The sequence below is a fragment of the Triturus cristatus genome, chromosome 3_1 (assembly GCF_964204655.1).
Source record: "Triturus cristatus chromosome 3_1, aTriCri1.1, whole genome shotgun sequence".
In the NCBI taxonomy this organism is placed as follows: Eukaryota; Metazoa; Chordata; class Amphibia; order Caudata; family Salamandridae; genus Triturus; species Triturus cristatus.
The window spans coordinates 999,265,055-999,280,001 of NC_140583.1; the positions used below are offsets into that span (position 1 = coordinate 999,265,055).

The 14,947-nt window shown below is 44.9% G+C and overlaps 1 protein-coding gene across 1 annotated transcript in view; it reads left to right on the forward strand.

Annotated features, from left to right (window-relative positions):
* Positions 1-14,673, forward strand: part of CD164L2 (CD164 molecule like 2) — a 133,465-nt gene extending 118,792 nt beyond the window's left edge. The window contains exon 6 of the mRNA XM_085646431.1: positions 14,527-14,673. Within this exon, the coding sequence (XP_085502557.1) occupies positions 14,527-14,533 (7 nt within the window). The 3' untranslated portion in view covers positions 14,534-14,673. The remainder of the gene's footprint in view (positions 1-14,526) is intronic.
* The last annotated feature ends 274 nt before the right edge of the window (positions 14,674-14,947 follow it).

Sequence of the window (14,947 nt, forward strand, 5' to 3'; positions counted from 1 at the left end):
CTCAGATTTATGACTCCTTTTGTAAATCATGTTCATCATGTTTAGCATTACCAGCTTCATGCCCAAAAAAGCGGACATACTCTCCAAAAAGGTTGAAGAATTTGGAGACATGTCACTATTGCAACTTTGTTTTTTTTTTTTATATAGAGCAAACTCAAGCCGAAGGTATTGGAGAGCTGTTGCTACACACCATATAGAGGCTGATCTGACAAAATTTGCCAGGGCTGCTTTGGGTTCCCAGTCCAGCCCTGACTCTGTCCCTGGTTTTTTAACCCATTTTTGATCAGTGGCCATGCAGGCAGTAGACCACGTCAATGGTGGAAGTGGGCAGCAGCCTTCTGAGAAAACGTTTCCGTACCTGCGGACGACAAGTTCAGTTGATTGTAAACTATTTGCTGATGTGTTGCTCCTGTGTCTCTACTTCACCTGACCCCGTCAACCATAATACCTTTAACCTACCCAGTTAAAAATGCATGTAAAAAAACTAACCTCTATATTAACTATACAGAGAAGATATGGTCCCATCCTGGCACAGGGTGTGGTGGTAAAGAGCTCCTCCAGTCAAGGCTTTCTGGGACATTTGGTTAGACATTACAAGATGTGGAGTGAAGGCATTGGCAGCCATCAGAGACAATAGAAGAACTGAAATATAGAGCAAATAAAATGGGGCCAGTATGTATTCCTGCTCAAGACCGTTATCTGTTGGGACATCCCCTCCCACTGGACTTTTATTCTCACCCTTCCATAGACTCTGAAAATAGGGGTGTGAGGGGTGCTGTAGCACCCTAAATATAACCATGCTGAGGTACAGAAGGTGAATGAGCACAAAATATGCTTTTTTTAATCTCATCTCATTTGCTGTGCCTTCAAAAGCAGAGGTCAAGTGTCAGGCTATTTATTTTGACAAATCAATGCTTATTCTTTTAACATTGAGATTGGTGTTTGATTTGTCTGACTGCAAATTGAGAGGCTTTTGTAAACTGAACAATGTGGCAATCTTGCTGGAATATAGGAAGTATGAAGGAATAGGCTGTAGGATGACACTTTTTAACACATACAGGTTTTAAATTCCTGTAATGAACTCTGCAAATATTCTAGTTAGGAAAGCACACATTAAGTACATTGTTTTGTAATTCTGATGTTGATGGAAACAAAGATTTTAAAAGGATTCAAACAAATCAAGACACTTTACTTGGTGATGCGCAAATCATACATATTTACTGAAACCCAACTTCCACAGATTATCGTTTGTGTGCTACGTAGTTTTATCAGTACAACTACGTCTGTACACATTTACTGGCCATTTAAATGGAAAATAGGCTGTCTGTAAATCACAGAGCACTACCACGCTATGCTTTAGTAATATATTTGTGACTGTGTGTCCCAAAATGCACCACTAACCAGTGAGTTAATGTAAAATGATGGGGCTCTACTGCAAAATGTGATGTGGGCTCCTCAGTCTCCCATATCTCACAGATATTAATTGCCCTTGGGCTGAATCGGTCTGAAGGACTAGGGGTACCCTGGAGGGTTAGGGTTGCCCCTGTACTGCAGGAGCTGCAGAGGCCTGCATTAAACCTGATAGCGCCAAAGTAATATTTAATTTAACAATAAAGATCTTCAACTCTGTGCCAAAAGTCTTCTTCAGGTGAATAGATTTTTGCCACCATTTTAGAATGGAGTACAAATCGTAAATATCTTAATAATCATCAACATTACAGTTATTTTGTCAGTCAATAATGAGAGTTTTGGATGTTTTGAAAACCTTTATTTATAGGTAAGAGTTTAGTATTTCGTTTTTATCCTTTTTATCCAAAGTAGTAAATCAGATAAATCCTTTCACAGAAATGTCAAAAAGTCATGGTTAGAGTCAATCAAAAGAATTACAGCATGTTCCATAAATGAAATGAATCCCCATTCTACACTAAGTACATCCTAACCTAACAGAACCTATAAAGAGTCTTTTTGGAAAAGAGTATAATTCAAAGGAACACAAATAAAATTAATTTGAAGTCAAACTCCTCATGAAGAGTAGTTCCAGAAACTCGACCGAGTCCCTTCTCTCAAATAAGTATCAGCATGCAGTCACAGTAACAACTGTTCCAAATTTAAGCTAAGAAAATAGTCAAAGCAGTAGCCATAACCATTAAAAAAACCTCAAAACCCACAATACAGTAGGCGACAAAGATCACCATCAGCAGTAGCTCACAGTGAATAGGGCAAAAAGGGCAAAGGAAAAAGAATAGTCGCAGAAGAATGGCCTGAACCGGGCTGCCTTAACTCTAACTAGGAACACGTATATATTATATACACAAAACACATGTAACAATCCAAGTTGATGTTAGGCATCTTAAGCCAATGAAGAAGGATTGTCCGATGGTGTGCTGCTCCTTCCTCCATTCCCATGGTAAATGAACGAAGTCGGCAAGGTGCTAGCTACAAGTGTCAACTTAGTTGCTAAACATTCATGTGCATTAGCTTCACTCCGAGTTCGCATGAGAACCCTGCAGTCTAAACTATTAGCTGTTGTTAGAAGTTGCTCTGGTATATGCTGTCCACTAATTAAAGTGGACACCTTACACCAGTCCAAACAACCCTTATGGTGATTTAAGAGGTCAAAGATAACCTTAGAAAGCTATCCAAATGGTTGCTGGGGAGAGCAGCCTTCAGGCTTAGTCTTGAAGGAATGTTAAGCAGCTTGTTTTACCAGATGCAAACTTATAGTATTGGTCAAATGAAAGGAGAACCACACGGTTGTTAGAAAAATATGTGTTTATTAATATAACACTATCTAGTACAACACAGTATCTCGTACATGGAGATAATCACAAATCACACAATACTTAAACCCAGAAATGACAGTAAATAACACTAATACACAGTGGGCCCCGGGGGGGGGGGGGCAAAACCATATACTAAGAAAGTGATATAAGAACCACGACTCGAGTCAAGACAGTTTTGAGAGGACGTAGAATTGCTATGACCCCAAGGAACCACCCAAGGTGAGTAAGTAGGGACCCCACGGAGGACGGGTGCAGTGTGGGAGCACGACCGCGTGATCTGTACAATTCTATGGTAACGTCGCGGTTGAAGTTTTAGAGTTTAAGGACCCTTCCCAGTGGACTTCGAAGAAACCCTGTGGAAGATGGAAGGTTGGAGAGCCACCCCACCCGTGGATACCGAGGTACCCATGTCCCCTATCCCAGGGAAGCAGGGTGCATAGGTCTGAAGTGGAGTCGGAAACCGCTGTCGAACCCAATGGAGGACTTCGAAGAAGAGCCGCTGCTGGAAGAAGGAAAAGTGTCAGTTGGAATCCAAAGGTGGATTCTTGTTGAAGAGTACCTGTAAGCAGAGGGGATAGAGTCTGGGTCACTCAGGAGTGATGTCAGGTGCTTCATGTGCTTTGATGGAGTCCTTGACTCTGTAGCTACGGGGTCCAGGAGACGTCGAGGATGACCAGGAGCTGGATACGAGCTGTCCCACAAAGGATGTCGGGTGCTGGAGAGTCGGTGTCTGGCGGGAGTATCAACAAGCCCTGGCAACGGCAACCCAGGCAGAAGGTCAAGAATGTGTACGGTTCAGATCAGCAAGGTCCAGGAGACTCAACACAGCAAGGGGAGTCAGGGCAGGCCCAGTGCAACCAGGGGAGCCCAAGAAAAGCAAAGTTGACCCTCAAGTGGACCCACAGGCTGGAGGCACAGGAGTTGCGAGAGGACCTCGAGCAATTTCACCAAACAACAGCCCACGGAGCACTTGGTGCAAGGATGCCAACGTTTTTGGTAGAAAATAGTGCCAGAGGTTGGGGCTACTCGGAGACCAATGCACTTGTTCAGGAGATGCCAACAAGCATATGCACTTGCAAATGTACACATTGCACAGGGGTTCGGGTATTGCAGCCCCCATGAGGGATTCTGACCTCAAACTTGGTGAGAGTACAGCTCCAACCTCAAAGAATGCAGAAACCCACCTCCTGTGTTGCTGAAGCCTTCGGAGTCCATAGGAGCTCAGGGTCAGCAGACTGGACAGCAGTGTTACGGTGCCTGTGAAAGCAGGGGAGTGACTCCTTCACTCCAAGGGAGATATCTTCAGTTGTCCTTGATGCTCCACAGGTCCTGCACGGATCCTGTATGGTTCAGGGGCACAGATGATGCTTCAGACTGAGAGGTAGATGAAGTTGGACCCAAACAAAGTCCAGAGTATCCAGACGGTCGAAGTTCAGTGGTTTCTGGTTCAGAATCTTGTCCACGTAGAATCTAACGTCCTACAGCCAGGTAAGCTCTTTTATACCCACAGGAGAGGGTTGGACAGATTCAGGGGACCATCCCAGGGAAGGGTCTGGACAGTGGGGAGGTTACTCCCTTGTCCTCTGTCCAGTTTCACGTCAGAGCCGGAGCCAACTGTTACCAGGACTGGTTTGAACTGGACTATGCACAGGGACACCAAATGTGCCCCTCACGCAGACTTTCAGTCACATGTAAGCGCACCCACCCAGCCCTAATACACTAAATCCTGCCTGGGAGGTGATCACACCTGCCTGTTACAAGATGCATATTGTTCTGCCTTCCCTTGCTCGGGCTTGGCTCAGCAGCATGAGGGTAGAAATGTGTCTCTGGTTGGCAGCAACCATTTTGTGCTGAAGGCTGGTACCGGGAACACCAGGGACCCCAAGAAGCTCGCTTCTGAGGCATGTTTGCCACCAAACACGATAGAGTTAGTTTCAGACGTTTTAGAGTTGGTCATCACACGGTTGCATAATGCCACTCTGTATGTCATAAATGGCTGTCTCACTGACAACCTGGGAGAATATACTCCGTAGGCTGCAGAGGTGTTCTCCCCACGCAGTGGCACCCTCTCACTTAGAACCAAGCACCCTGTCCTCTGCATTGTAAAGGCCTGCTAGAGGGGTGACTTATGGGTAAGTGCAGTGACCCTTAGAAATAGTAAACCTATATCTTAATTAAGTGGTGCATGCACCAACATAAACAGGCTGCAATGGCAGGCCTGTAGCTTCATTTTGCATGGCCTTTCATGGGTGGCATAATACATGCTTCAGCCCATGGGAGATCTCTGGGGTACCTATGCCCTGGGTACATGGTTACCATATGCTAGGGACTGACAAGGGTACCCCCAGTATCCAATCTGGAGTGTACCTAAGTACATAGCATAACGCTTGTCTTGAGGAGGTCTATTGACTAAGTCCAGAGGTTGTTTCTCTTAATTCTCCTGTTGATGTGATGCTATCTCCTACGCAATCCTATAATTGCATCTCCTCTTCTGCTACCCCTCCAACTGCTAGTTCGATTTTGAGTGAACCTATTACATGTAACAAACCCAGCCCCACTGTAAATCAACTAGTCACACATAAAGTTCTCTCTTGGAATATAGCTGGTTTATCCAGCAAGCTTGATTGCCCCTTGTGGGGTTCATTTATAGATTTACATCATATATGCTGTTTCCAAGAGACTTGGGCAAGGCAAGATTGTCACCTATTGGGTTACGCTTCTTTTTCCATCCCGGCTGTGTGGAGTGGTAGAGGTCGGCCTTCTGGTGGCCTAACCACTTGGGTTGCAACCCATTTGGGTTGTACTGCTACGACCCTGGAAACTGGGTCAGAAGATGTCCTTTGTGTGTTATTGGATTGGTCTTTAGGCACAAAACTAGCAGTGATTAATGTGTATTCCAGGCCCATGAATGTGTGTGCGGAATCCGGGGTGATTGATGTCTTATCTAATGTTTTAACCAAGATCCCTGAGGGCATAATGTCTATTGTTGCTGGAGATCTTAATTCCCACTTTGAACCACTTTTGGGGTTGGTGGACCAAATAAATCATGATGAGGACGAAATATGGCATATTCCAGAGGTTGTTGGTCCAATGGTCAGGTCTTGGGCCCCTTTGGCTATTCAAATTACCTCTCTGACAATGACCCATTCAATTAGGGCCTGCAATGGCCGAACAGCTTCTGATAATCCTTCAAGGCCCACGTTTAATAAACCAGGGCGCGAGGCCAGACTTGATTATATTTTTCTTCAGTGCAAGGAGTGGCATAGAGTTTTTGACTTTAAGGTCCTCTCGAGGGGTGAGAGTGATCATAATCCCCTGGTGCTGGAAGTATCCTTAACGGGTCTTTGCCCCGGGGACCCTTGCTTAGTACCCAAGTCTCCAACACTGAATAAAATTACACTGACCAATAACAAACGTAGACTCAAGTGGGCGAAATTGGCAGCCAACCAGGGAGAACTCTCCCAAGTCTATGGGAGGGTTGGTTATGCATTGGATGATGTAGTAAAGCTCATGGACCACCCCTCTTCCCCTGACTATTGTGAAAAACTGGCTGAGGTCAATAAAGAACTATTTTCCACTTTAGCTGAAATATTTAATCCACCTGCTCGTTGTACTAAAAGGATATATGGTCGGTCCCGATGGTACAACAGGGCGTGTAAATCCGCTAAAAGGGAGTTGCTGGCAGCAATAAAAAAGAAAGATAATAGGGAGGTAATCAAACAGAAGAGACATAATTATAAGACCCTAATACATCATGCCAAACTTGAGTGGGCATCCGAAAACTGGGATAAATTAACATCTGCCCTCCAGTGCAGAGACTCCCGTAGATTCTGGCTGATTGTCTCTACTGGTTCAACCGAACCCATCTCAGCTGTGATTCCAAACATTGCCTCCGAAGTTTGGGAGGAACATTTTAGTGCCTTATATAGGGGGGTTCACTCCCCACCTTTATCTATTCACTGTCCTGATGCCCATATTAATTTCACCTTGAGTGAGGTTCAATCTGCTATACTGATGCTCCCCGCGGGCAAAGCTCCTGGTTTGGATGGCGTCCCAGGCGATTTGTATAAACACGAACCAAGAGTCTGGGCACCATATCTCACCGCATTATTTAATGCAATTCTTGGGGGTATGCCAGTTCCTCCTACTTGGTTGGGTGCAGAAGTTGTCCCTATTTTTAAAAAGGGGTCCTCCTTGCTCCCTGGTAACTACAGGCCCATCAGTCTGATAGATGTGGCTCAGAAGCTCTTCTCAAGGCTGATCCTAAACCATCTTCTGGATTGGATGGAAGAGTTTGACATCCTGAGCCCCTATCAGGCTGGATTCAGAAAGAGCGTTTCAACAACCGACCAGATTTTCAGACTATGTATGCTCTTCTGGAAGACGGTCAGGGTGGAGGGGGGCTCCCTTTATACTATTTTTGTTGATTTACGTGCAGCTTTTGATTTGGTCCCACGTTCGAAACTTTGGACTGTGTTGCAGGACCTGGGCCTCCCAGCACCTCTTTTGCAGATTATAGTGCGTCTCCACACTAATAATTTTGCAAAGGTTAGATGTGGGAGAGAAGGAGGTTTATCAGCTAGTTTCCCCGTTGAAAGGGGGGTAAGGCAGGGTTGTGTCTTGGCACCAACCCTGTTTTGCCTCTATGTAAATGGACTTATCTCCCACTTGAACGAAGTACCAAACAGAGACGCCCCACGTCTCGCTGGTATAGGTATCTCAGCTATTATGTTTGCTGATGACACTTTGCTACTCGCTAAGACTCCCATGGGTGCCCAGCGAGTCCTGGATGGCTTCGTTTCCTTTTGCGCTGACCGGGGGCTAGAGATCAACACGGATAAAACAAAATTTATGATTTTTAATCCTCCTAGGTCATCCCGCCCTAATCCTGTTATTCATGGTATTAGCTTAGAAAGAGTCCATACGTTTGAGTATCTGGGACTGACCTTGAATGAGAAAATGACATGGTCCCACCACCAGATAAAATCAAACCTAAAGTTGACACAAAAGGCAGGGGGTATCTTGAACCTATGGAAAGAATCCATGATACATCCTATTGGTTCACCACTAGAAATTTACAAAATGCAGGCACGGGGGGCAGTATTATATGGTGGTGAACTGTGGGGCAACAATTGTGTCCTCGATCTTGTTTCAACAGAAAACAAGTTCTTACGAAACTTGGCAGCTCTTCCATTGAGCACACCACTCCTCCCTCTTAGGCTTGACATGGGTCTAAGATCAATTAAGGAAGAACTAGGTGTGAAGCCCCTAACCTTTTGGAAGCGACTCTGGACAACCCCCGAACTTCGGAGTTACCGCTGTGAATTCATGGAGTTATACCAACATATAGCTTTACGTAAAATTCCATGGCTCAAGTACATAAAAGAGGAGCTAACGGCGATGGGCCTACTGCCTCTGTGGACAAACCCACAAGAGGCATGCAGTACCATATCCCGAAAAAATTTAGTTGCCCTGTACTATGATCGCAATCTGACTCTCTTATTAACATCCACCACATTGGGGCCTATGTCTACCACCTTCCTAACAGTGAAGGACTACTATAAACTGGAGACAGTTTTGGATGACATAAACCCCATTGGTCTCAGGAAATTATTTTTACAATGGAGATACAATGCACTACCTATTAGAGCCCTCACTAGCAGCTGGCACCCACCAACTCCCAAAAATTGCCCAGCTTGTACAAACGAGCTGGAGAGCGACATTCATTTTATGTTTTTTTGTTTATCTTACATGCAACCCAGGAAAAAATGGATCATTCCAATCTGCAGAAACTGGGGTTTTAGGAATCATTTGGACGCTTATCGTCTGTTGAAATCCGACCTATCCCCTTCGACTGTATTTGCTGTCAGCAAGTTTTTATCTGCTGCTTGGAACATTAGAAGAACTTTTTTGAAGATATGAAATATTAACTGTATCATATGAACTTCATTTTTTCCAGTCGATGTAACCGTATATCCTGGGTGTTTGCTTATTCTGTATATTTGATTGTATATGTTTTGTCTTCTCTTTTATGACTTTACAAAGTCGAAATAAAGATTATATTAAGATTAAGACATAGCATAACAGTTTAAGGAGAAAGCAGATAGACTGGGGTCCTGATTAGCAGGATCCCAGTCAGTCTAGTCAAAAACCAGTCAAAAACCAGCTTAGCACCAGGCAAAACATGGGGGTACACATGTAGAAGGATCCTACCTTCCTACAGCTATCCATTATTCCACTGTGCAACAATGAACTATTCTAAAGGCAGAAACATTCTAGTTGCAATCTACAATACTAAGTCAGGAGATTCACATCATTATGCAAGCATTATTGGTCTAATATACTATTTAGCAGTCTGCATTGTCAATATGTGGCAGCTAACACTATCTTAATATGATGAAAACACGTAGCTCAGAGAAAGAATGAATACTTTTTAAAGTCAGCACATTCTACAGAGATGACACATTTAAGCAAGTCAAGTGTGAATCACTTATCAAATAATATTGCATAGTTCAGAATTTCGTAAAAGCGTTTTATTTATTTATTGAAGAAGAAAATTAACTGAAAGATAGAAAGTGGAAGAGGCCTGGTCTGGCCAAGTAGTGAAATTGCAATTGAAATGTGAGCTTGTTATTGCATGCTTAAGAAAGGCACATTTCCCTATGTTTCATTTTAGTCATCAATTTCGTGTTAATGTCTAGGGTAAAATATGGCATTTTTTTAAGCTAAATCCTTCTGACCTATCACGCTCGTGCCACCGGGTACATACTGCACCCTTACTACACTCCAGCTGCGTTGGTGTGGCTCATCTGCAACACTCCTTCTTAGTGTGGTACTTCATGGTTTTTACAATCCCTATGACGTCAGTGATCTAACATTGATGGCCGCACCCCCACTGTGAAAATTGGTCCAGCGCAGCTGCGCCCTCCTGTCCTAATGCAGAGCATATCCAGACCTGCTTCATCCACCCCTTACCCGCCCAGAAATAAACAACACATCCCTGTTCCAGCCAGCCCTCCAATTATCTGGATCCCTTCTTCACTCGCTCAGTCCATCCAACCATAAACAGACCAACGCCGGATCGAACTATCCATCCATTCAGACATTTTTCCTTCCCTCCGCGCCTTTTATCTCCGTCATCACCAGCTTTGCACTTCTCCTCCCTTCTCCTCTATTTTACACAGACGCATGGAATCTCATTTGGCAAACCTGAGAACCATGCAGCCTGAGCAGGCAGATGCCGAGGCTCCTCTGTGGCTGTAAGAGCCCGTTTCTGCTGCGCCACATCCCCCGGAGGTGATTCGTCATGAGAGTGCAGTTGTTGTGCAGCGTCGTACCCTGGTAACAGTGCCTGGGGACAGAGTGACTGTCAGGTTGCCAGGTGGATGACAGATTGCCCCTCCCCGTTTCCTTTGTTTCGTCTGTGAACTATAAACTCTCTGCGGGAGCTAAATCAGACATCTAGTGTGTTCCTTGTCTTTTACTGCCACCTAGTGGTGCTGTGGTTAGACGCAGCAGTGGATTATATATTCTCGCTCAGTAGTCTGTATGGTTGGTTCTGTCACCATCAAAGACATAAACGTGATCAGCCCTGCAACTGTACTTCCCTGGAGAATCGGGAATACTGTGCCCTCAGTAACCAAATCCCTAAATTTACTAAGCAATTGCAATGTTACAAAGCGGCACATAGGTATATACTTTCCAGCGCAGAAGGTATTTTGCTGTTGACAGGTGTCCTTTTCTGAGAGCAAAAACCAATTTGTGCTGTTTTGCGTCAAAGGGACGTTATTCGGGTGTATTATTGCAAACACCCATAGGTTTTGATGCAAAGCCGAATCTGCTAAAATAGCCAGAGTGGGCTTTGCATCAAAACGAGCTCCTCCTTGAAGCAGGTGCTAACAAAGGGAAGTTTATTAATTTCTCAAACTTCAACACATTGTATATGTGCTGCAGTACATAGAACAAATTATGCCCGTGGGATTCTTTAGAGTTTCTTTAGGCATTGGAATTTGTACTTCGAAGGGTAGGGTATGTTTCCAGTACAAATCCTGTGTTAGACAGCACACACTCATTCCTGCACAGTGATGCGAGACTGAGGGGCATATTTACAAAGAATTGGCATAGGGCAGTGCTGCAAGTCATTTTGCTGCACTGCCCTGTGCTTATTCCAAAGGGCAGGAAAACACTGTATTTACAAGATAAGGTGAATTCCTCTAGCTTTATCCAGCAATGGCGCACAATTAGCCGCCATGCACCAACACAGCTCCCCTTTGCACCATGGTGCAAGGGTGTCTGTGTTGTTGGCATGGTTGTTTTTGTGCAGGAAGGGGAACCTTCCTGCACAAAAACAATCACAAGAGGCGTTTTCCTCTTTCTATGTGTGCTGGAGACTGCAGCACGTGGAAAGAGGAAAAATTGAGGAAAAATGTAAACATTTCTCCTTGTTAGGCCTGCTCTAGGGAGGTGTAAGGTTTTGGGGCTGCCCCATGTTTACTAGATATTGCAAATCTGGGGCAGCATCAAAGCCCATGGGTGTTGTGTGGGAACACCCCAGCAACATCCATGGGATGCCACTTTGACGCTTGTAACTATGCCCCTGGGTGTTACTCATATAGCCTTGTTACAGCACCAACACAGGGATGACAGAGACTGCAGGCCATTCTTAGTAGATTTGACTCTGCTCTGTTGTTCCCCTTGAGCAATGTAGCAAATTTGAGGGAATATTTACAAAAAAGGTCTCAGTGCGGACCTGTGCCAAATTTGGTAGCACCATACTCCGACATTTTTAAAACACAATGATGCTCCGTATTCAAAAGAATATGATGCACCCCTGTGTTTCCCCTAGGACTGGTGTAAAAAATGTTGCAGAGTGCCACCACACGCACCCTTCCGCCATGTTGCATGGGTGCCTGCGCTGCAGGGACAATTGTTTATGTGCAGAAAGGAAACCGTCTTGCACATAATCAATTATGACAATTTGCTCTTTATATGTGTGATACAGAATGCAGCACACATGGAGAGAGCAAAAAATTAGGAGAAATTAATAATTTCTCCTCGTATTGCCATTCTAACACTTGGTATGCCACGAAGTTAGTATTTTTTGCGCTGCTGCAGCCTTGTAAATCTGGGGCAGTGTCAAAAAGGAATCGGTGTTGCGGTGGAATTCCCACAGCAACATCCATTGTATGCTGCTTTGCCTCAGAGGACTGCGGCGGAAAGGGGCATATTTACAAGGTGACGTTAGGCTACCATACGTGGCTTAGTGCCACCTTGTAAGTATGGTAAATGGGGCTACGCCACCAGAGAATCAAAAAAAGTTCAGTGGTGATTGGGGCTTTTAACTATGCCCCTTGGTTGCTTGCTACATTGATTGAAAATGTAATAAGTCTTTCTCAATGTCTATCTTTGTGTCTTCCTGCTTATGGTGGGTGAGGAAGTAGAGAGGTTTTAAGGCATGGACAAAGTGGGAATCTGCCCAGGACCACCACCTAAAAAGGCGGTCCTGGGAAAGTTAATCTTTTTTCCCTTCTGTCTATTTCCTTACCTCAGTCTTTAACCTAAAATTCAATATTCTATGGCATGGGGCTTCAATTAGCAAAAAATGGGTAAAACAAATCAAATATATACATTTGGTGCCTGGGGCCCCTCAAAACCCTCACGATGACACTAGGAGGAAGCTTAACAACTATACAAAATCACCCCTTTGCAATGGTTAAATGAAGGTCTGTGCCTGCTTTGGGCGAATGGCACTGATTAGATTTTCCTTGGAAAAAGAGGCAGAGCCGAGGCAAAATCAGTCACATGAACGTCCCAATCAAATAATATCTTCAAAGAATGTCAGTGGCCTTCTGCTCTCAAGTGCTTGTCGGCTCATGGGTTTGCAGCACTACTAAATGTTTGATCATATTGACGATTGATAAATAGCAATTGGAAGACATTAGCAAACTGTTTGGGCTCATCCCTCCCCCCCAACACTCACTTTGCATATAGAGCCTCCTTTCAGTTTTCGTGGTACAAAAAACACTTTGGTTCTCTGCTCCCCCATTAAGATTCCAACGTAACCAAGTAATGCATCCTTGCTGTTAAGGAAGCCCTACATTGCTTAGAAGCAGCCTTTGGGAGGGGTAAACACTGTAGTAAAGGGGATGTGGATAAGGGCAGCCTTCAAAGGAAAGATTACAATTCAATAAACTAAACGAATAAGCTGGACTTTTTGAACTTTCTGGAAGAAAAATAAAATTATCTGCAAATAGAGCCCCCTGTACTAGGAAAAGAGGGATGTTAATATGGGGGAGGGGTGGTTTATAAACGTATACAATGACAGAAGATCAGGGGTATGCTGTTCCATCTCCTTCTTTTTATGAAATGCCCATGGAAGGGTTTTATGACCATTGATATCCCTGCCACAACATCTCTCTCCCGAGTGACCACTATGTCTCCAGTATTCACCGCCAATGATCCTTGTGCTCACCGGTGGGCCCTGTACCACCTGTAATGATCACTCTTGACTCTTCTCTGTCTTCAGCGCCCATATCTCCAGCAGTCCCATGCCTGAGTTGTGTCTTCAGTGAGGGCAGTACCCCATTTCACAATCACCCCTAGACCTTTTGCCTCCGGAATACGCACCATGGGGCTTATTTACAAGCCACTTGCGCTGCTGGTGCGTCACCTTTTTATACCCACAGGCGGCTCAGTATGCATGCCCATATTTACAAGGCCACGTAAAATTAACCTGCGTGACTTTTCAAGTCCATGTAAATATGAGCCCCTTTCACTCATTACTCTGCGTGAAAGGGGCATTTCATTGGTGTTGCTGTGGATGTTTCCATGCAACATCCATGGAACTTGATGCATTCCCAGATTTACAACATTTTGTAAAAGTGGGAATGCGTCAGAATCCTATGGTTCCCCATAAGAGGCGTAGGAATGGCGCAACAAGGAGAAATACGTTTATTTCTACTCATGTTTTCCTCTTTCTATGCATACTGCACTCTGCAGCATGCATAGAAAGAGGAAACATCCATTAGTGACTCTTTTTGTGCAGGACTGTGTCCCTTCCTGGACAGAAACAATCATCTCTGCAGCAGAGGCACCCTTGCAAAATGACGCAAGGGCGCCTGTGCTGCCGAAAGGCAGCCAATCGTGTGACAGCGTAGGGGAAAGCACAGGGATGCGTTGTATTCTTGTTAATAGGCTGCATCCCTGTGCTTTGAAAACGACGCAGCACAATGGAGCTAAATGGCATTTTGTGGTAGATGAGGCCCCTTGTTCTCAGCAGGCACCACCACCCTTGAAGTTTCTTTCCCTTGGTGCCTGCTGTCTGTAATGACCAACCATAAACCTTCTCTTTTCTGTGTGGCCTCTATAATCCCCTCCAATGATGGAGATAGTTACCAATAGTGCACTATGTGCAGTGGCACCGGGGCCCCGGGTCTGCAAGGCCGACTGCACTCAAATTATAGCGGTTTTAACTACCAAATCACAGAATAATGCCTATTTTCCTTCCTTGCTTGCATTTAGGGCTCATGGCACCTTTGCTACTTCACTTGCTCCAGTCACCCACCGCCCCTGTGCAGTCTGTTCTCTGGTGGGCACCCTTCCCCCTCCAGTGACAACACCTGAGCTTCTCCTCTCCTAATTGGCCACCAAGTTCCCAGCAGTCCCCACCCCTGAGCTTCTCTCCTTAGGGTCCTACGCTTATCTTTCCTCCTCTATTTCATCTCTCTGTTTCTTCCATTTGAAGGATCTGATGGCAATAGAGGGGAGGATCCTGGCACAGTCTGCTCCAGAGAGAGGCACCTTTGAAACCCCACCAGAACCACACAGAGACCCTTTTTCATGTCGAAGGAGCCTGAGGAGGGAGAGCAAGCAACACAGAAGCTCGACGTCTGCCAACACTTACAACTGTGAGGGTGGGTGGGCAGGAGGCGGGGGTGATGGGCGGGGTCTCCTGTCTATATCGTGGTAATGCAGCCAAGGACTAATGTGCTGTTGCCCCAAGTGTCTTGGACTGTAAGATAAGTAGCTATTCCTATAAGATCAAAAATGTATAAGTCCCTTTTAAGGAGTCAAAAACATAAGAAAGCGGTCCTTTTCAGTGTTTTTTTTGCTTATTAGCCAGATCCTGTTTACAGAAATAACCTGGTAGGAAAGCGAACTGATGC